This window comes from Vipera berus, assembly GCF_964194415.1.
Source record: "Vipera berus genome assembly, chromosome: 5".
NCBI classification, from domain to species: domain Eukaryota; kingdom Metazoa; phylum Chordata; class Lepidosauria; order Squamata; family Viperidae; genus Vipera; species Vipera berus.
The window spans coordinates 47,457,363-47,478,432 of NC_138207.1; the positions used below are offsets into that span (position 1 = coordinate 47,457,363).

A 21,070-nucleotide genomic window follows, 5' to 3' on the forward strand; every position below is an offset into this window, starting at 1 on the left:
ACATTAGAGCCACTGTTATTTTATAGCTATATCAGTCTCCCTTTAATTCTTTGTCAACAATCCAAATTTATTTTATACATATATATATATATATATATATACATATATACATATATAAGGGACGTGGTGGCTCAGTGGGTTAGGACACTGAGCTTGTCGACCAGATGGTCGACAGTTTGGCAGGTCGAATCCCGAGTGCCGCGTAGCAGAGTGAGCGCCTGTTACTCGTCCCAGCTTCTGCCAACCTAGCAATTCGAAAGCACGTAAAAATGCAAGTAGAAAAATAGGGACCACTACGGTGGGAAGGTAACAGTGTTCTGTGCGCCTTTGGTGTCTAGTCATGCCGGCCACATGATCACGGAGACGTCCTCGGACAAGCGCTGACTCTTCGGCTTTGAAACGGAGATGAGCACCGGCCCCTAGAGTCGGAAACGACTAGGACGCATGTGCGGGGGAACCTTTACCTTCACACACACACACACACACACACACACACACACACACACATCTTATCTGTTAAAAATTCAAGCAAAACAGAAGCTGTCTTTTTTGTGGACAAGGCAAATTTCAATCCAAATTTTTTTGAACCCCTGTCTTTGGTCAGTCTAAGACACTAAAGGAGCTGCAGTTTAATAAACAATGGAGGCTTACATTGCCTATTAACTCCTCCTTCCTGTTATTCACCAAACCAGGTGAAATTTCATTATAGATTAATAATAGAACACAGTCAGTTGAATGTTCTTACCACAAGAGTGCGCAGGCAGAGGGTTCCAGCAGGGGCACGGGGATCAAGCGCAGCTAAGAGATCCCAGACCTTAATTTTTCTAATAAAGAAAAAAAAAACACCATACAATTTTCTTAAAAATCAAGTATAAGGAAAAATTAACTGCCCTCAACCCAACCCACTAAAGTGAAATTAATAATTAATTATCTTCCAGAGGGGGGGATATGTACCTCAGTTAAAATAATCTCCTCAAATCTATAAGACAGAAGTACATGAAGTATACATTTCTTCAGAAATTTGCCTTTCTACTCTAACTCTCCGTTCTGCCTACATGACTTAACATGTTTCCCCGAAAATAAGACCCAGTCTTTTTTTTTTTTGGCCAGGTCTTATTTTGGGGGTAGGTCTTACTTTTGGGGAAACACAGTACTATGCTATCAGAAAAAAATATTAAAGGGTGCTGAAACTTAGCCTAATGATTGAAGAATAAACAATCTGTGTAGCTGCTCCACGTAATTCCCATGTGACATTAAAAAGCCCAACTGGAAGCACCTTCAGCAACAATCAAGTCAAACATAAAAAGTTAGTGGAGGGAAACATGTTAGACTAGGACCCGCACTCAAGCTCCCTCTCAGTCCTAACGTTTTATTGTGTTGCTTCAGGCCAGTCCAACCTATCTCGCGTGATGTTTTGTGGGGAAAACTGGAGGAGAAAGTACTATGCTTGCTACCTTGAGCTCCTGGAAAAGGGCAGGGGATATAAATTTAACAAATATATAAAAAGGTGTCAGATCAAAAACTTCCCAACAGAACTGCTTCAAAAGTTCTTGGGTGCATCTAGCGGTGTGTGGGTGAGCATTATCGTGAACCAACACCATACAGGAAGTCAGCATGCCCCGATGCTTGTTATGCATGGCTCGTCTTGTGTTTTCGTAACGTTTCACAGTAGACTTCTGAATTGATGATCAAACCACGCTCCTTTGGCATCTTCACATTTGGCAGGATTTTTTATGGCACCACTTCCGGTGTGGTGTTGGTTCACCATAATGCTCACCCACACACCGCTAGATGCACCCAAGAACTTTTGAAGCAGTTCTGTTGGGATGTTTTTGATCACTCTCCCTATAGCCCAGATTTGGCATCGATCAACTACTACTAAGGAATTTCAAACCTTGTAAGATGTTATGACAAGTGCCTCAATTTGAATGGCGATTATGTCAAAAATTAATGTAATGTTGTAGTTTTCTAATGTGTATAATTAAAGTTCTGTATCTGTGAGTGTCTGTCATTGATAACCAAATGGAGGTTTATTTCCGAATTGCCCTCATATGTTATTGCATACATCTGGTATGTCAGCATTCTGGTTAGTACTGATAAAGAGTTTTACAGATTTTAAAAGTACATGTTTTCTGTGGCACTAATTGTACAATTCAAGGCAAAGAACAACATATCCAATATACGTTCTTCCTCCTCCTATTTTCCCCATAACAACCACCCTGTGAGGTCAGTTGGGTTGAGAGTGACTGGTCCAAGACCACCCAGCTGGCTTTCATGGCTTAAAATGGGAGTAAAACTTACAATCTCCTGCTTTCTAGCCTGGTGACTTAACCACTAGACCAGGGATAGGCAACCTTATGACTTTTAGACTTCAACTCCCAGAAGTCCTAGGCCAGCCAGGAATTCTGGGAGTTGAAGTCCACGAGTCATAAAAGAGCCAAGGTTGCCTACCCCTGCACTAGACCTACGTTGGCTTTCTATAGTAGTTTTCTGATTTGTTTGAATAATCATTTTGACATATAAAATTGCATGCAGTCTCTTTGACATTTTTGCCCAGGTTCTTTCAAATAACCTGTATATTATTTTGTTGTGCATGTAGCTCTGACTCTTTAACAGAGACTTCTCTTTCTCTGTTCCAATAGTAAATATGATGTTCTAGAAAGAAAAATATTTTCATCTTTCCAAACTCATCAAAAAGTATAGATGGAAACTCCAGAGGTTTTTCCTTTTGGTTTGATGGATAACCAGGAAAAACATAAGACTTTGTTTTTATACATGGTAACATCAGTGAGACTTTTGTATGTAAAGAGATGGAAAGGCCTACAGATTCCCACAATAGAAAAATGGATGGTGAAATTAATGAAATTGGCTGAGATGGCAAAATTAACTACTTTGATTAAAAAAAAGACTTTGTCTAGTTTTGATTCTACTTGGAAACAACATTTGGATTTTTTTGTTTGAAATTTAAAGTAATGCTATATTAATTTTTTAAAAGGGACGCGGTGGCTCAGTGGGTTAGGACGCTGAGCTTGTTGATCTGAAGGTCAGCAGTTTGGCGGGTCGAATCCCGAGTGCTGCGTAACAGAGTGAGCGCCTGTTACTCGTCCCAGCTTCTGCCAACCTAGCAGTTCGAAAGCACGTAAAAATGCAAGTAGAAAAGTAGGGACCACTACGGTGGGAAGGTAACAGCGTTCTGTGCGACTTTGGCGTCTAGTCATGCCGGCCACATGACCACAGAGACGTCCTCGGACAAGCGCTGGCTCTTCGGCTTTGAAACGGAGATGAGCATCGGCCCCTAGAGTCGGAAACGACTAGCACGCACGTGCGGGGGAACCTTTACCTTTATATTAATTTTGGGATTTGACAAGTAGAATGGTTTATTATTATAGAAATAGCGTATATTATTGAATTTTAGATTAAAAGGTTAATGTTTTATATTGTAAGTGTATCAAAGAAAGTTGAAAGTTATCTTTTCTTATTTTTTCCATGTTTCCTTATTCTTTGCATCTTTCCCTTCCCTATTTTTTCACTTTTAATTTTTTTCCAGTTTTCATATTTTATTTTTTATAAAATTTCACTAAAATATATAAAGGTATATGAAAACTTCATATGAATTAGGCTGCTCCACACCGATCTAAGCATAACAGCTGATCTCAGAAAAAGGAAATTGTGTAATATAAATGTAAAGCACTAGAATAGCAACAGCAATAGTGCTTTACAGCACTCTCTTAGAGGTTTGCAGTGTCAGCATATTGTCCCAACAATCAGGCTCCTCATTTTACCTCGGAAGGATGGAAGGCTGAGTCAACCTTGAGCTGATCAGGACTGAACTCCTAGCAGCAGCATAATGGGACAACTTGCCACAGACAACTTGCTGAGGCCACCTTGCCATGGCCAACTCGCTGTGGGACAATTCGCTATTGGCCAACTCACTGCAGGACAATCAACCACAAGACAATTTAACAATTAAATTTAATTATTTAAAATAAATTAAAACATATTTTAATTGTTGTCACATTTTTGTCACATTCACATTTCATTTGTCCCTCCTTTTGCAGCCATTCTTTAATTATTCTATTCCACCATTTCTTTGACATTAGTATAACTCTTGTCCTGCAGCGAGTTCTCCTGTAGCGAGTTGTCCCGGGTGAGTTGGCCGTGGCAAGTTGTCCCATGGCAAGTTATCCCATGGTGAGTTGGCCATGATGAGTTGGCCATGGTGAATTGGTCTGCACTGAGCTGTCCCATGGCAAGTTGTCCTGTGGGGAGTTGGCCCATGGTGAGTTGTCATAGACCCCCTGCCAGTGGGCAGAGTCAACATGCAATACTGCATTCTAACTATTGTGCCATTACAGCACAGTTAAGCTAAAAAACTATTATTTTGGAGGATAGCTTATAGCAGAATGACAAGTTAATCAGTCTGCCACAATGAAAAGCTGATTCGGAGTTGAGAATCTACAATGAAGTTGAATCCGGATTTCATAAACAGTTTTGAAAGCAATTGTTTAATGGGCACAAAAGATCAGTAGGAAAATAAGAAATAATAGATGCAATACAGATAAAAATGATATGAATGCAAATTAGATATTTTGAATATTCCAATAATTGTATATAAACATCACCCCATTCTTTTGTTGGTGTCACTAATATGTCAATGAGAATACTAAAAAAGTTGATAAATTACAAAGTTGTATTATTATAGCTAATGATTCTGCCAAATTTGTAACATGCTTTCTTCCCATTTTTTAATCTACTATTAAAATGAATCCAATTGTTTTCTTTTTTGCAGTATACATTGCAGGAAGATTATTTTTTGATGAACTGGTTTTTCTGAAGGTATTTTTAAATTTTTACTTTTCAGGTTTTAAGTCAGTTTAGGATAAGCAAATAAGGTATTGATTAGTTATGTATCTCATCGTTACATGCTCACCCATCATAGGCTCCACTGACTATCCTCTTGCTATCAAAACGAATGCATCTCACCAGTTCCTCATGGCCTTCCAAGACCCGCAAACAGGCCCCACACTCAATGTCCCATAACCTGTTGAAACACAAGAGAATTAATCATTATATTTTTAAAATTCTATAATTGAATTACAAATTGCAAATTGAATCTGCTTAATAAACACTTAACAGAGAACTTGAATATATCTAAATTCCTATTTTGTATCCAGAAAATATCAATGTTTAATGCAAAAGCCAACTTTTTTCATGTCCAGCAATTTCAGAAATAGCTGAGACGATTTTACAATTTGAGTTGCTATTAGGACTAAATGACTGACAATACATAACTGAATCCAGATAAATTGGCCAATAGTGGCCCATATAAACTTGAGATAACATTTTCATATTAGACAATAGTATATATTTGATGGAAACTGTGTTTGCTAGTGGAAAGAGACTGAAATGGGAGCTTCCTCTACAATTACATCTAAAATGACTATTCTTTCTTGAAACATGCTATTGTCAACTTGGGTAAACTCTTCGGCTACTATCAAATTGCATTGCATGTCATGATCATGTTTGGAGCTTCTTCACAAGTGTCTAAAACTGCATCTGTTATTTTATTAGTGAAATTGAAAGAAAGGAACATATTACCTCAATTGCAATGGCAGATACCTAATAAAATGATAATTCTTTAGATATAAACGTTCTTATGAATCTGAGTATAGTGCACTTAGAACACTTATAGTTCAGTATCCACTATAATTGTATTGTTTAATTCGCCCTGTAAACCGCCCTGAGTCCTTCGGGAATAGGGCGCTATATAAAATCAATTAAATAAATAAATAAAATAAATAAATAATACAACTAAAAGTTGACTTGTTACTTATATGAATCTGGCATAGCAAAATCTATAATTAGGTAGTGCATACCAGTTATTTAAAAGGGAATACTAAAATTAGGGGTCTGTAATTCAAGTCTATAGGACTGTTGCCCTAGGGGAGCAGGTGCTATTATACATTTTATGACCTATGAATAAAAAGACAGTTGTTATACATTTTATGAACCCGTGAGTAAATGGCTATATAACTGACTGAACTAAAAGTATCTCTTTGTGAAAAATAATTCACGTTTACTTCATTTCTACTCTCTGAAAGTCCCCTGAAATGCAACTTTGTGGGAATGTGTAAAAGCAAAAAGAGTAACTGGAAGAAACTTAGTTATGTAGAGAGATATTCAGGAGATTTTTAAGCAGATGGAGTTCAGTTTTATCAGTTGAGCCTATGGCAGAGCTATCTTTTTGCTTTAATAGTGTCTCTCCCTATAAAATAGGTTTTAATGTTGATGAAAAATGACCGAGATAATTTTTCTGACACTAGGGCCATTCTTGCCAAACATGCATATAGGGAAACAGTTATCATATCCACTTCAACTATTCTAAAGTAAATATGTAAAGATAGTTTGTGATGCTAGCCAAATTTAGTGTAGTGACATAAATTCTGGAAGACTGATTATGATTTTATTAATAGCTCATGTTTGGCCCATTACCTTGCTCTTTCTAGCTAACTCTGAACAGGAACAGTAGCATTAAGTAACAGTGTCTAGCCATTCATTCCTCACATTAGGCTCTGGTCACTGAATTCTAGAGAATTACATTTCATTCTGCTTTTGAGATTTCAGTGTCGATTCTGTTAAAAAAAACTATAGTACCTATTAAAGAAGAGTGAGGAAGTAATACAGAATACTGAAATTATACTCAAAACATTTACAACCCACTTTCAAAAGACAAGAGGGATGGGAGAAACACTCTGCAAACAAATGTTTGAATATTAAGTCTAAGAAGCATATAGGTCAACTATGTACTCAACCTGAATTCTGCTGAGATACAACTGCCAACTGCAGCAAAATTCCAGCACAAGATTTTTATTCCATGTAAGCAGAAAAATAATTGTATTCCTTTTTAAATTTATTACCATATTGACATTTATATTAGTTTATTTTACTGTATGTGGTACCTCTAGTTGCTTTTCCAAGGTCCACAATATTTAACTGTTTCTTGGTTGGGTTACTACAATTGTTTGTGTTTTCCAAATTTTAAACTTTTAGGTTCATCCTGTTTGATTCTTTTTCCTAAATCAAAATGATTGGCAAAATCTACTATTACATTTCCAAGATAATAGCATCAAACAAACCTATTTCGCAATCTCTGAGATATTAATTCCAGAGGATTACACAAATAGAAAAAGGATGAGCCTAATAATAAGAATTACCTTAACAATGCTTATAACTCAGTGAAATAGTCAGCTTTAGACTGCTAGTAGTAACTTTTTAAAATTGACCTTAAGCATCAGTTCAAAGCAAGCTTGAAATCATGTTATTCGTGGCTAACATAGAAGCTCTATGCCAACACTGGAAAGCACGTTTGTCTATGAAACATGACAAGGATTGGGACATTTCATTGATGGAAAGAAGAATACCTAAAGAGAAGAATGTTTTCCAATAATAATGGAATCATGATTTACATCACAAGAAAGACTGGGTTGGGGAAAAGCTTGCACCTGTAGAGAGGCAGCGCATTTAAAATATTAAGATGGCTTTTAAATTAGTAAATTGGATTGAATAGGAAGACACTGCAAAATTCACTTATTCACTTCCTTATTCACAATCACTTCCAAGCAGTAGATTTTGCCTTCCTATCAAAACCCATCCAATTATCATTTGATCCAACATCTCAAAACTGCAATCTTTGTAGTATGGAATAGACTGATGCTTGGATTATTTTCAGTGAAGGCAGAGCAAGTGGATTTCCTGAATCCAGGCCACCTGTTTCAAAAGGGGCTCAAGGCCAAGTGCTATGAGGGGAAAAAACCTGGTAGCTATTAACTGGATTTAAGAACTGTATTAAAACCTTTTAATGCAAATCCAACTTTTTGCATGCATAACACTAAATAATTAAATGCAATCTCATATTAATGAGTGTAGCAAATGTGCCAGAAAGTGAGAGAACACGAGTGTTCCAAACAACTTTTCATACAAATAATGTAACCTAATGCTTCAATTCTAAAATAAGGTAGGATAAATACAGAAAGAATCCATTGTGCACACACATAGAAGCTTTATGTCAAAGTAGCTTTTAGTTGGGCAAAATTGGTATTTAGATATATCACTGTTATATGCAGGCCTGTTTGCCTTGACCCATCCACCACCACCCCTTGCAAAAAAAAAGTCAGTGCTAATCCTATGCTTCATACCTAATTGTATTATCAGATGAACCACTGACAACTAATCTATCTCTATATTGTAGACATGCAATGCCTCGCTTGTGGCCATTTAAGGTACGAACGAACTCACAGGTACTTGTGTTCCATACCTATAAAAGAAGCACAAAGAAGAAAAATGATTATTTGGAAATATTATATATACAATTGGTATTTGTATGAGAAAGACTTATACTGATAATAGAACCAGAGTGATGGAGTAGTTAGTGTTGGATTGGGATTGAGTGTAGCAAGTGATGGTGCACTGGTTAGAATGCAGTACTGCAGGCTAACTCACTGCTGACTCCAGGAGTTCAATTATGAGTGCTCAAGGTCAACTCAGCCTTCCATCCTTCCAAGGTCAATAAAATTAGGACCCAGATTGATGGGGGCAATATGTTAACTCTGTAAACCGCTTACAGAGGGCTGTTAAGCACAGTGAAGTGGTATATAAGTCTGTGCTATTGCTATTAAGGAGAGTACAACAAATTATGACTTAGTTTATGGAGTGAGTTTAGGACAGTGACATATTCTTTCAAATCTTACCTATTCACTGTGTTCCTTAGTTAAAGGTAGAATATTAATGAAAGAAATACAATAAATAAATACATATTCAAAATCATACTGATTTCAAAGTTTGCACCTTTATAGTTCTATCCCCTGATGCTGACACAATGTATTTGTCATCAAAGTCTACCACATTGACGGCTGCTCTGTGTCCAACCAGAACCCTTCGTAAAGTGATGTCTGTTGGGGAGGCCATATCCCAAACAGCAATGGAACGATCTTTAGAACATGTCACCATCATCCCATTATTAAAGCGCAGGTGCAGTACCGCTTCACAATGATGGATCAGCGTGTTGAGCATCTCACCAGTATTCACATCCCACACTCTGGAGTTCATGACAAAACAGAAGGTGGAAAAAAGAAGACCATCAGTTTCTCATAGTAATTATAAGCTTCCTATCACTACGTGATGTATTACAAATGTCCTGAAAAAATGTGTTACATCTCAGCCTTTAAACTTACTTTGAGAGAAATGGTTTAAGTAGCATGTGTGAAATAAAAGAAATACAATAAAAATACATTCTTTATCTGAATAATATTGTGAAATAGGACATTCTTCTATCCATTTTAAAAACATAATCATAAGTAACAAAGGACACAGTTTGGTCAATACTATATCATGAACCTTTGACTAAGCTCACGTTTGAATCAAATTTATTTTTTTCTATTAACCATTTGGGATAGCTACAGAAGCCACCAAATTTAAAATAACCCTAAAAGGTAAAGGTAAAGGTTCCCCCGCACATGTGTGCTAGTCGTTTCCGACTCTAGGGGCCGGTGCTCATCTCCGTTTCAAAGCCAACTTTCGAACTGCTTTCGAACTGCTAGGTTGGCAGAAGCTGGGACGAGTAACAGGTGCTCACGCTCTGCTACGCGGCACTCGGGATTCGACCCGCCAAACTGCCGACCTTCTGATCGACAAGCTCAGCGTCCTAACCCACTGAGCCACCGCGTCCCTTAAAATAACCCTTCAGTACTGTTAATACCATACTGATTGAACAGGGCAAATGAAAACACTTTTTAACTAAGTGGTTTGATATATATAGTGTTTCAAAAACTCCTATCTTCAGAACAAATGGTGAGTTTCTGTGCTTGTGGGAATTATGCAGCATCTGAATACTTCTCTAGAAGTTGTTATTCTACAGCTTTTATCTTAATTTTAAAAATTATTGCAGAAAAGAATATGGGCAACATTAATAGATGAAAAGGATCTTCTGTACTTAGTGATTCCTTCCTTCCTTCCTTCCTTCCTTCCTTCCTTCCTTCCTTCCTTCCTTCCTTCCTTCCTTCCTTCCTTCCCATCAAGTTTCCAAAGTGGATAGTTTAACAATATACAGAAATTTATACAGGAGGAAGGGCAGACAATTTTCTAAATTATTGGCTATAGAAAAATTCTAAATACTTTAAGTGGACGATTAAAATTACATGTAAAAATGTATAGGTACCTAAAAATATAGCATATTTTTATAGCTTGCTAACTACTGTATATAAGCAAAAATTTATAGATTCAGTTAATATGCTGATTATATTTTCTCAAGGATAGTTATATTTATGTACACATATGGTGCATATGCATTGTTAAGACTGAAATCCAGGATTTAAGCTTCTCATTTCCCAGCTTATTTTAATAAAAGCATGTGATACCTTTTCCACCTTTATAAATACCTCCTGTCTTTTTTGTTTCAGGATGAAGTTTGACTTGAGGAACCAATACAATCATTTCAGCATAGAAACTGTACCGTACTCAGAATCGTAAGCCAAATAATCTCACAATTCAAAATTTACTTTAGACATGAACTCACTAGAAAGTTGCAAAGAACTCTTCTCTCAGCCATATCCCTCTCCCTCATCCTCTCATCATCTACAATATGGGGCTAACAGTATTGTGAAATTAAATACACATGATTCTATTTTTACAAACACATGAAGCTTCTTACGATCCACTCTCTTGCTTTGACTGAATTCAAGTATAGGTAGTTCTTGACTGGCAATGGTGACTGGGACTAGAATTGTGATCACTTGATCACAGAATACTGCAATGAGTTATAAGTACGAGTCAGTTGCCAAACACCGGTTCATGATCACATGACCATGGTACTGTGGGATGGCTGGAGCTCCAAGGACCAATTGTAACCACAATTCATTCAGCATTTTGTAACTATGATCAACTGCTGAATGAATGGTCGCAGGTCAAGGACTACCTCTAAGATTACCACAATGCATTATAAATATAAAATATAAAAGAATGACTATATATAATGCTTGGAAAGGTTAACACAACTCATTTAAGTACAACACACAGGTAAGATATTATACAAGTACCTCAAGTGTAGCACTGGAAACCAGTAAAAATGCTTGTCTTAAAGCTACAGGTGGCTCAAGATTTAGGTATCTTATAGACCACTTGCTCTTTTGCTTTTTTTGGAAATCAAAAACTATGGGGGGACAACATTTTCTTAGTGTTAGTTCTTAGAGGACACAGATGTCTTCAACCAAGCTTTATTCATGATGCACCTACTATGATCATTTTTAAGCATAAATTACAATCTTTTATGGCATACCAAAGTTTTTAGTGAACACTTAGCTGGTGGAACCAATATAATAAGTAGCTAAATGTTTGGGCTGAACTAGGGAGACTCAGGTTCAAGACCTCTGGATGACTTTGAACTACTTATTCTCTCAGCCCAATGTACCTCAGGGAATTGCTATTGTGGGGATAATTAGTACAGGTGTGATAGAAATGCAAATACCAATACTAATAATTCCTTTAATTTCTTTTATCTGATTTGTTTGTTGGCAGCAGACTATATTAATAAGTTGCTTTAAAAATGTTCACTCTAATTAATCACAACGATGTAGGCTGCCATGGTGTTTATATTAGTTAGAAAGACAGAATAAATACATTTTTAAATAAATAGCTAGCTACCTGACAGTGGAATCTGATGATCCAGTGATGATTACTCGCTCATCATACTGGAGACAAAGGACTGACCCAGTGTGTCCAGTCAGAATCCTCTTGCATTCTAGGGTATTTTTGTCCCAGATCTAGGAAAACAACAGAACACTAAGATTTTATCACAAAGTAACAGACTGTGCTGCTATATTGTCTCTTCTATTTCCTACAACACAGCATTTTCTTTACTAAGGCAAACAGAACTTCTTTAAGTAGCACACAACACACTTTGTATTCCACAGGCACTTTGGAGCAATATAAACTATCCTTAATATCTCTGTTTTTAATATGAACATCGTATTTACTCTTCTCATTAGGGAACAGAAAGACTTTAATTACTGAAGGACCAATAATATGGTTAGCCATGAATATAACACAAGAAAATGAAGCTGATATTATAGATGTATCCTCCTTATTTGAAACTGATAAAAGAAAATCAATATATTTTTAAATCAAACTCTGCTGAGATAGAGTATGGAAAAGCAGCTAGTTTTTCCTCATGCATTTCCTCTTCCAAATTAAGTTACACTTTGAGGAATAGGTCAATTCCATTATTATGCTGGCATTCTCTTGCAGAATAGATTTTGCATTCCATAATTGCACACTGGGGAACTCTCACCTTGATAGTATTGTCTCGTAGACCACTCACTATTTTCTGATCATCATACTGTAAACAATAAACACCTTTGCTAGTTTCACTCCTGCAGTGGATTCTTTGTAAGCTGTGCCTTCCACAACGCCAGTTTGATTCTATCGTCTGGGGAAGAGAGAAAAACAATTTTAAAGTGTGGAACAAATATCATAGAAATTTTACACTGCTACACTCATGGGACAGAGAAGAGGCTCTAATGCTGAGCCTATTTATCATTAGATACTCTCAAATGTTTCCCCTCCCAATCTTTAGCTTTCACAATGTATTAAATCCTTCTAAAATTTCACTGTCATTTCTAAAAATCAAAAGCACCAGCTATCAAAAATATAGTATTGTTAAAGTAGGGTATGCATGGTAAACTGACTTTTAAATACCTTTAAGATCAATGTCCTTTCTCAATACCTGTAGTCTTAAAAATGTAGAATATGAATGAAATAATAAATAGGGAATTTGACAATTCTCATATTTTCCATTTTTTATTTACAATAAGCATGGAAGAATTATTGAAGTATATATCATTTATGTAATTTTATTCACCTGGTGCACCAGTTGTGGCCCTACCTGGACCAAGACGCCCTACGTACAGTCACTCATGTGCTCGTGACCTCCCGGATAGACTACTGCAATGCTCTCTACATGGGGCTGCCCTTGGAAGACCACTTGGAGGCTTCAACTGGTGCAGAATGCGGCCGCGCGAGTTGTAATGGGGGTTTCCCGATACTCCCATGTAACACCTCTTCTCCGCGAGCTGCATTGGCTTCCGGTTGCCCTCTTGGTGAGATTCAAGGTGTTGGTGATGACCTATAGAGCCCTTAATGGCATGGGTCCGGATTATCTTCGGGAGTACCTGCTGCCAGCATCAACTTCCCATCATCCTGTGCGCTCCCACAGGGAGGGCCTCCTCAGGGTGTCGCCGGTCAGGGAGTGCCGGCTGGTGGCCCCCAGGGGGAGGGCATTCTCGGTGGGCGCGCCTGCCCTTTGGAATCAGCTGCCTGTGGAACTCCGGATGGCCTCCGACCTTCGCTCGTTTCGCCGGGACCTAAAAACCTGGCTATTCGAGCTTGCCAGCCTGGACTGAGGGTTTGGGTTTTTAGTTTTTAATTTTCGGGGCTATTTAATTTAATTCTATTTTAACTTTGTATATTGTATTGTTTTAATTGCCCTGTAAACCGCCCTGAGTCCTTCGGGAAATGGGCGGTATATAAATCCAAATAATAAATAAATAAATAAATTATAAGGTTGTTCGGGTTATATATTTCTAATTTTCACTCCAATTCTAAATTAATTTCTTAATATTAAAGTAGGAGTCTGGAACAAAGGCTCTTCTTGATCTTTGAGTTGCATGCTGGGGACCGCAGCACAAAAAACGGACAGAGCCTGGGCAAACTATTATGATTATTTTCCATTTTTAGTAATTTGACATACTGACATAACAAAAACAAAATTTGAAACATTTAAAGAGGCTTTGAGAGTTGCATCTATTCACTTAACGTTTACCCAGTTTAACTCCAAGAACGCCTGAAGAGAAGAATGGTCCAAGTTATCTTCTTGTGACCTGGCCATTTGGAATGAGACAACCCAGTGTAGCCATCTCGCTGCAGCCATCTTGCTATGGCCAACCTGCCACAGGACAATTCCATGTTGGATAACTCAGTGCAATATTATCCACCACTATTTCTTCTACATTATTTCAATTGACAAAAATGGAAATAATGCAGAAGAAACAATGGCGGATAACATTTATCACATTGATTTATCCTGTGTGGATTGTCCCGTGTTGAGTTGGCTACAGTGAGTTGTTCTAGACCTTGGCCATTAATTAATCCCACTACTAAACCACCTAGTTTTAACCTGCCTCACTCTGTCTGGACAAAACTGAACAGAATTAGATGTGACACAGGAAGAAATGTCTCTGGCCTCTATCAATGGGGATGGAAATATTCCTCTTGGTGTGACTGTGGTGCTGATATGCAAACTATTAAATACATTGTGCAAAACTCCCCATGACGTGCATTCTCTGATTCTTTAGAAGATCTGCACAAAGTAATGACAAAGACGATTGCCTGGATAGCTGAGTTGGCTATCCAGTTATGAGGCTGCTGCCATAGCCCCATACAAATTTTGTATATAATTACAAGGATTTTGTGCACATGTTTACTTCTCTCTGTCAAGTTTTTGTCATAAAATAAAAAGTTGCACCTAAAAATTTGAGAGGCCAGATTGTGTATGTCTGGACCAAAGTATCTGAACACCATGCAATGAATAGAGATACTAATTATAAATTGATCCAGCCTACAAGATATATAAATGATTCAAAAGCAAACTAATGCATGTTTATGTGAAGTAACATATGATTTTTAGGAAAATGTATAGACTACATATTCCTTTTTATCTCTATGCAAACACATATTGCATTTGGCTGGATGTAGGAAAGTCATAGAAGCATTCCAAATGAGCCTAAATTAAGGGTTAATAAACCATGCTAACCAGCTACTTCCTTCATGTGTTTCCTCTGATTCTTACCTCTATATCTTGTATAATTTTGGGATAAAGTGCTCTGTAGAATGAATTTGGTGGTATTATCCCATCAGGTGGTTTGTTTCTAAAAATATATTGTCCCCTTAAAGAAAGATATGAAATATTATTAATTTCAGTTGTATAATTTAATTTTGTACAAGTTTAATATTTCAAAGATTCCAGCTGCTTGGTAAAGAGAAAGTTTATTATAAAAAAAAGTAGAAAAGATGATTTATTTTCCCCTTTAATACTGCCTTTTGTAATGGGGCAATTGCACCAGGAAGAATAGCAGATTATGAATAAAAGAATAAAGGAACTGTTGGAAAAATACCCACAGGTATCAGTTTTGATAAGGAACACATCTCTGCTAGTTGTCATTGGACAATAGGGGAAATAATTTGCTTTAGCGTTAAAACTAGCGTTGTAGGTTCTAAATGCTTTAGGAGAAAGTTTCAAAACTTTCCTTCCAGAGAGACTCTGATTTTCTTCAAGGAAACTGATTAAACAATATGCACTATGGATGCCAGCTTCCAAAGGTTAAATTCAGTGATATGCAATGTGTGGTGTGTAGACCTTACAAAACATCTCAGCACTTTCTTTTCAGGGATGCCTCAGAACTGTATCACTGAAACTAAGGAACAAGCTCTCACACTATGGCAGCAAATGTTTATTTTAAAATAAACAAGCAGTACAAGTAATTCTTGACTTATAAGTTCATTTACATTATTGAAAAACTACACTTATGACTCGTGCCTGAAGTTATGGCCATTGTAGTACCTCTCTGGTCATGAGTTCAAAACTCAGGGAACTGGCAGCCTGCCTGCACTTAATGACCACAAAGGTTTTCTAACTTCTCAACCCACCTATTTTTCCCCATGTCTGCCCTTTGGCCATCCTGCACTCGTATCCTGTGAGTTAGCAAACAGCCTCAGAAAACCGCAGCCACCCCAGCCCAGTCCCAGCAGTTGCCCACATCACCCTGTACTCTGAGATCCCTGTGGCCCTGTGCTTCGACTCCCCAGCTCACCTTCTCCGTTTTCTTGTTCCTGCTGCCGATGAGACATGCTTGGCCTGGCTGCTTGGCCAAGGTTCAGCTGCAAAAAGAAAGGGGGGGGAGCCAAAAAGCACTCCCTGAGTAGCATTGTGCCAAAAACGCCCTTTGTAAAAAAAGCTCCTGGAGTGGGATGCACCAAAATGCCCCTCCTTTCTATATTCATAAAAATCAGCCATGGATCAGGATTAGAAAGTGATCTGGAAGCGGAGAACAGCTAGAGATGAGAAGGCCCCTCATAAGAGGACTGGAAGCCAGGTAGATTTTGGCAGGGCAAGAGTTAGTCTCTGAGACACCTCTTTTGCCCAACCTGCCACTCTGTTTTCCAGGCTACCAGTCTCATGGTGGATGAAGCAGTAGGCTGGAGATGGGCATGATGCATGGGACAGAAATGAATGGATGCTGTCATTAAACTCAGCTAATTGACGGGTGCTTTGAAGTAATCTTTTCCAGCTCAATATAAAAGAACGGAGATCAACTGAAGAATGTATGGCAGGGCAGCTACGCCCAAAGCAACATTTTGGCACGCTGAGCTCCAGGAACTTTTTACAAAGGAGTATTTTAGTGTGTTGCCACTCAAAGATTACTTTCAGCTTTTTTTTTTCCTTCTGCATCTGAAGCCTAGCCTGGCCCAGCAGTTAGGCTGAGCCAGGCATACCTTGTCAGCAACGGGAGCAAGAAAATGAAGCTGAGCTGGGATGATGCAGCACAGGGCAGCAGGGGTCTGGTAGTGCAGGACAGCAAGGCTGATCGCAGGTGGGATTAAATTGGTGTGGGTCACAGCTTACTGGAACATGGCAAACAGCTCCAGAGTCACACTTCTGAGGCTGCTTGATGAGTCACAAGGCAGAGTGCAAGTTGGCCAAAGGGCAGAGATGAGGTGAGACAGGTTGGATAGGGTGAGTTGGAGGCAGCCTCTTACCTTACCGAGGCTCGGGGCTGGGAGTGACCAGGACCACAATGGCTTTTATTGGTGTAGGTAGTCACTTAAAAACCCATAATATATATATAGCCAAAAAAAACCCAAACCTATGTCCTGTAATGTGCTGTTAGAGAGGAATAATATTTTTTCCCATTTGCAATTCACTGAGAAACACTATTCTGCAATTTTCTCTAGACTGGCTTTAAAAAATTACTTAGATTGCCTCTATTACCACAGGGACATTTAAATAAGAGATCTTAAAATGAGAGTGACATCAGGAGAGAACCTTGGTGAGCAGCATATTCTTTATAGTACAATTATTTTGAGGCCAAGCCCTATAGTAAAAATTATCAGTCAATTCACACAGTCTTACAAATACATTTTACTGGTTCTTCTAGCTATTGGTAAACAGCATGGCTTCTTCTTTGAACTGATCCGGTTTTGGAATGGATGTGTTTTAAAGAGCAATGGGATCAAATTTCTCCAATGGCACAGTTTTAAATATATTCCCATTTTAAAATTAAGAGGCTACCCAGTACTGTGCAGAAACAAAGAACTCCGCAATGGACATTTTTATGTCTGCAAAACTGAGGTGGACACAAATCTATAAGTACAATCCTGGCATCTGATGTATGACATTTAAATCTTTACTCTCCCTTTTATAACTGTCTTGTAATAATTCACAGACCAGTTTATTCCACGTATAAATCTCTTCCTTCCTATATCCTTTGAAACTGTATTAAGAAGCCTCTTTGTACATGATATGACACATGCAAGGTATCCTGTTTAAAAAATTACAGGAGTGGTAAAAATCTGGATAAAACACCCCATTGAAAACTTCTAATCTTAAATTTCCCAAAATACATTTTGTGAATTGCAAGGTCTTTACTGATGTGAAGAACATTAGTAAACAGAAATGTTGGGATTTCCTGAGAATATATTAGTAAATAAAACATTCAGCTAGGTTACAAAATGATTTATCACCAACATATTTTCTACATATCATGTTGGATATATGTTATTTTACATCTTGGGCTTTTGACAGCTTATTACTATTTTACATTTTCATGCTGGAAAGTAGAAACTACAGAAGACATGCTACTTGATCATTCCTTTGCAACTATAATGAATCAGTTTTGTTAAATCTACTAACCAACTGATAAAAAAAATTAAAAAGATAGATTAAGGAAAGAAACAGATGTGGTTTAAAAATCATATAAAAGCAACTGTGGACTGTGTAGGTGGCTTTTGAAGAGAGAGAGAAAAACAATTTACTGAGAAATTAAACAGAATGAAATAATATGTGACACAGGGGCGCTGACCCTGATCAGATTTCAAGTTGTCTGCATTTCTCTAGCAAAGAATAACATTTTTCAAACCTCCATTTGTTGTATGTGTGTAGCTCAGCAATCTAAAAATATTTGCTTTGTTATATAGTAGCAAACATACCTCTTGCCTTAATAGTTGTTTCTTCTAAGGAGAATCAAAGAGAGGAGAGTGATATAGCTTAGGTAAATATTATTAATTTACAACCCACTTTCTATGGCTAAAGAAATAATGTGTTTTTTTTAATCTCATGCTTGGCACAGAACTTTAGGAAATAAATTTATAATATTATCAGAAAACTGTTAGAACCTGTTATTGCTCAGTTTACTGCTTGATGTGTTGTCTACATATCATTAAGATCTCCACAAATGGAATCTGATTTAATTCTTAAACTAAACTACATTTCCCTATACTAAGTTTTGAAGATGCAGATAATGGTAATTGCCATGTCTGCTGTTAAAAATACTATGAAAAAAAAAGGCAATTTGGGTGTACACTTACTACTAAAGCTGGGTGCAGTTGCATTTTAGAATATTTCACAAACATTATTTTTTTTCCTAATCTATTGAACGTCAACATATTAATGGTATCGAGGCTTTTTAAATTCTTTTAATAGTTTTTGCACTTGCAAATTGTGGCAGTATTATTATTATTTAAATAAATAAAAGCTAAAATGCCTTGGCTATCACTTTGTCTTGTTTATGAAATATTTATATCCAAATATCTCCAGAAAACTGTGGAGGCCCAATGAATAGAAAATTGTATATTAAAGGGGTTATCCCAGGAGGGAAGCATCTAATAAAATGTTAATAGTAGAACATCAGACTTGGTCCTGCATGTGAAATAGATGATGAATACTATCTGAATTTTAGATGCTAATTGCTTAGTAGTGGTTATTCCAGGTTTTATGAGCAAAGATTACATTTCCAAATGAAAAGATCTGTTTAAAAAAACCCCAACTGACATCCTATTCATAACACGTCTATTTCTGAGTTCTAAAAATTTGTTTACTCGTTAATATAGTAATTGGATTCTGATTATTCTTTAGGTATGTGTCACAGACTTAACTTAAGTTATAGGATGGAAGAATATTATACCTCACTGATTTTAATATATATGCATCCCACCACTCAAATCCTTAAAAGGTGTTACATCTATTTGTTACATTGGTTTCAAATGGTATAATATGAGAACTGTAAAGTGTAATAGGCTCAGTTAAATCCTGTGGTGCATTCTTTGCCTTTCGGCCTCTAGGCTAGCAGATGAAATATATCTGGAGAAAAGTGCTAGAGAAGAAAAAAGTGCAGTTAAAAAAAAAAGATGAGCTCTCAGGTGTTTTGACAGAATGGTGCATCTCTGACATTAGACAAATCTGATAAAAAAGGTCTCCATGTCATCTATATGGCAATCCACTCTCAGGGCTGGATCCAGATTTTGATCCTTTAAGGGCAATGAAACCTTTTCCAAAAGAGGCATGCCAAATTCTACAGATTCTGGATATGAAGTGGCCATAAAGGGCCAATAAAATTTCTGTGCTAAGAGAAAAGATTTTCCCACCAAATATTTGAGTTCTGGTTCGGAGAGAAACTACTTTAATGAAGCAGCAGCAGCTGACAGAATGACCACCAGGAAACATAGGACCAATAACCAGAAAATAATGGGAACAGAGATGACTTTTCAGAGTCATCTGAAAAGAAAAGCACTAAAATTACTGCCTATATCAGATGGAAACCGTGCAGTGGGGACAGCTGAAGTTCTACCACAGCAATACTAGGCCAGTATTGTTAAGAGACAGCACAGAGGAACCTAATAATAATAATAATAATAATAATAATAATAATAATAACAACAACAACAACAACAACAATAACAACAACAACAACAACAACAACAACAGGAAGGGATCTTGGAGGTCATCTAGTCCAACCCCCTGATCAGGCAGGAAACCCTATACCATTTCAGACTCTTATTAAAAACTTCCAGTGTTGGAGCATTCACCGCTTCTGGAGGCAGGCTGTTCCACTGGTTAATTGTTCTAACTGTTCTAAGTAAGGAATTTTCTTCTTAGTTCTAGGTTGCTTCTCTCCTTGATTAGTTTCCATTCATTGCTTCTTGTCCTGCCTTCAGGTGCTTTGGAGAATAGCTTGACTCCCTCTTCTTTGTGGCAAACCCCTGAGATATTGGAGTACTACTATCAGGTCACCCTTAGTCCTTCTTTTCATTAAACTAGACATACCCAATTCCAGCAACCGTTCCTTATATGTTTTAGCCTCCAGTTCCATAATCATCTTTGTTGCTCTTCTCTGTACTCTTTCTAGAGTCTCAACGTTTTTTTTACATTGTGGTGACCAAAACTGGATGCAGTATTCCAAATGTAGCCTTACCAAGGCATTGTAAAGTGGTATTAATATTTCACGTGTTCTTGATTCTGTTAATGCAGCCTAGCACTGTGTTGGCTTTTTTGGCAGCTGCAGCACACTGTTGGCTCATATTTAAGTGATTGTCCACTAGGACTCCAAGATTCCTCCCACAGTTACTACTATTGAGCAAGGTACCACCTATACTATACCTGTACATTTGATTTTTCTTGCCTAAATGTAGAATCTTACTTTTTTCACCACTGAATTTCATTTTGTTAGATAGCGTCCAGTATTCAAATCTGTCCAGATCCTTCTGTATCTTAAGCCTATCTTCTGGAGTGCTGGCTATTCCTGCCAGCTTGGTGTCATCTGCAAATTTGATGAATTCCCCATCTATCCCCTCGTCCAAATCGTTGATGAAGATGTTGAAGAGCACTGGGCCTAGAACAGAGCCCTGGGGTACCCACTGGACACTTCCCTCCATGTTGATGCAGTTCCTTTGACAACCACACAGAGTACAG

General features: G+C 37.5%; 1 protein-coding gene across 7 annotated transcripts in view; it reads right to left on the reverse strand.

The window, feature by feature from the left end:
• BTRC (beta-transducin repeat containing E3 ubiquitin protein ligase) overlaps positions 1-21,070 on the reverse strand; it is a 169,788-nt gene that overhangs the window by 15,833 nt on the left and 132,885 nt on the right. For all 7 annotated transcript variants that reach the window (XM_081328167.1, XM_081328166.1, XM_081328164.1 and 4 more), the window contains 7 exons: positions 14,897-14,993; positions 12,341-12,478; positions 11,695-11,813; positions 8,845-9,094; positions 8,196-8,314; positions 4,931-5,041; positions 746-824 (listed from right to left, as the gene is read on the reverse strand). In XM_081328167.1, the coding sequence (XP_081184293.1) occupies positions 746-824; positions 4,931-5,041; positions 8,196-8,314; positions 8,845-9,094; positions 11,695-11,813; positions 12,341-12,478; positions 14,897-14,993 (913 nt within the window). The remainder of the gene's footprint in view (positions 1-745; positions 825-4,930; positions 5,042-8,195; positions 8,315-8,844; positions 9,095-11,694; positions 11,814-12,340; positions 12,479-14,896; positions 14,994-21,070) is intronic.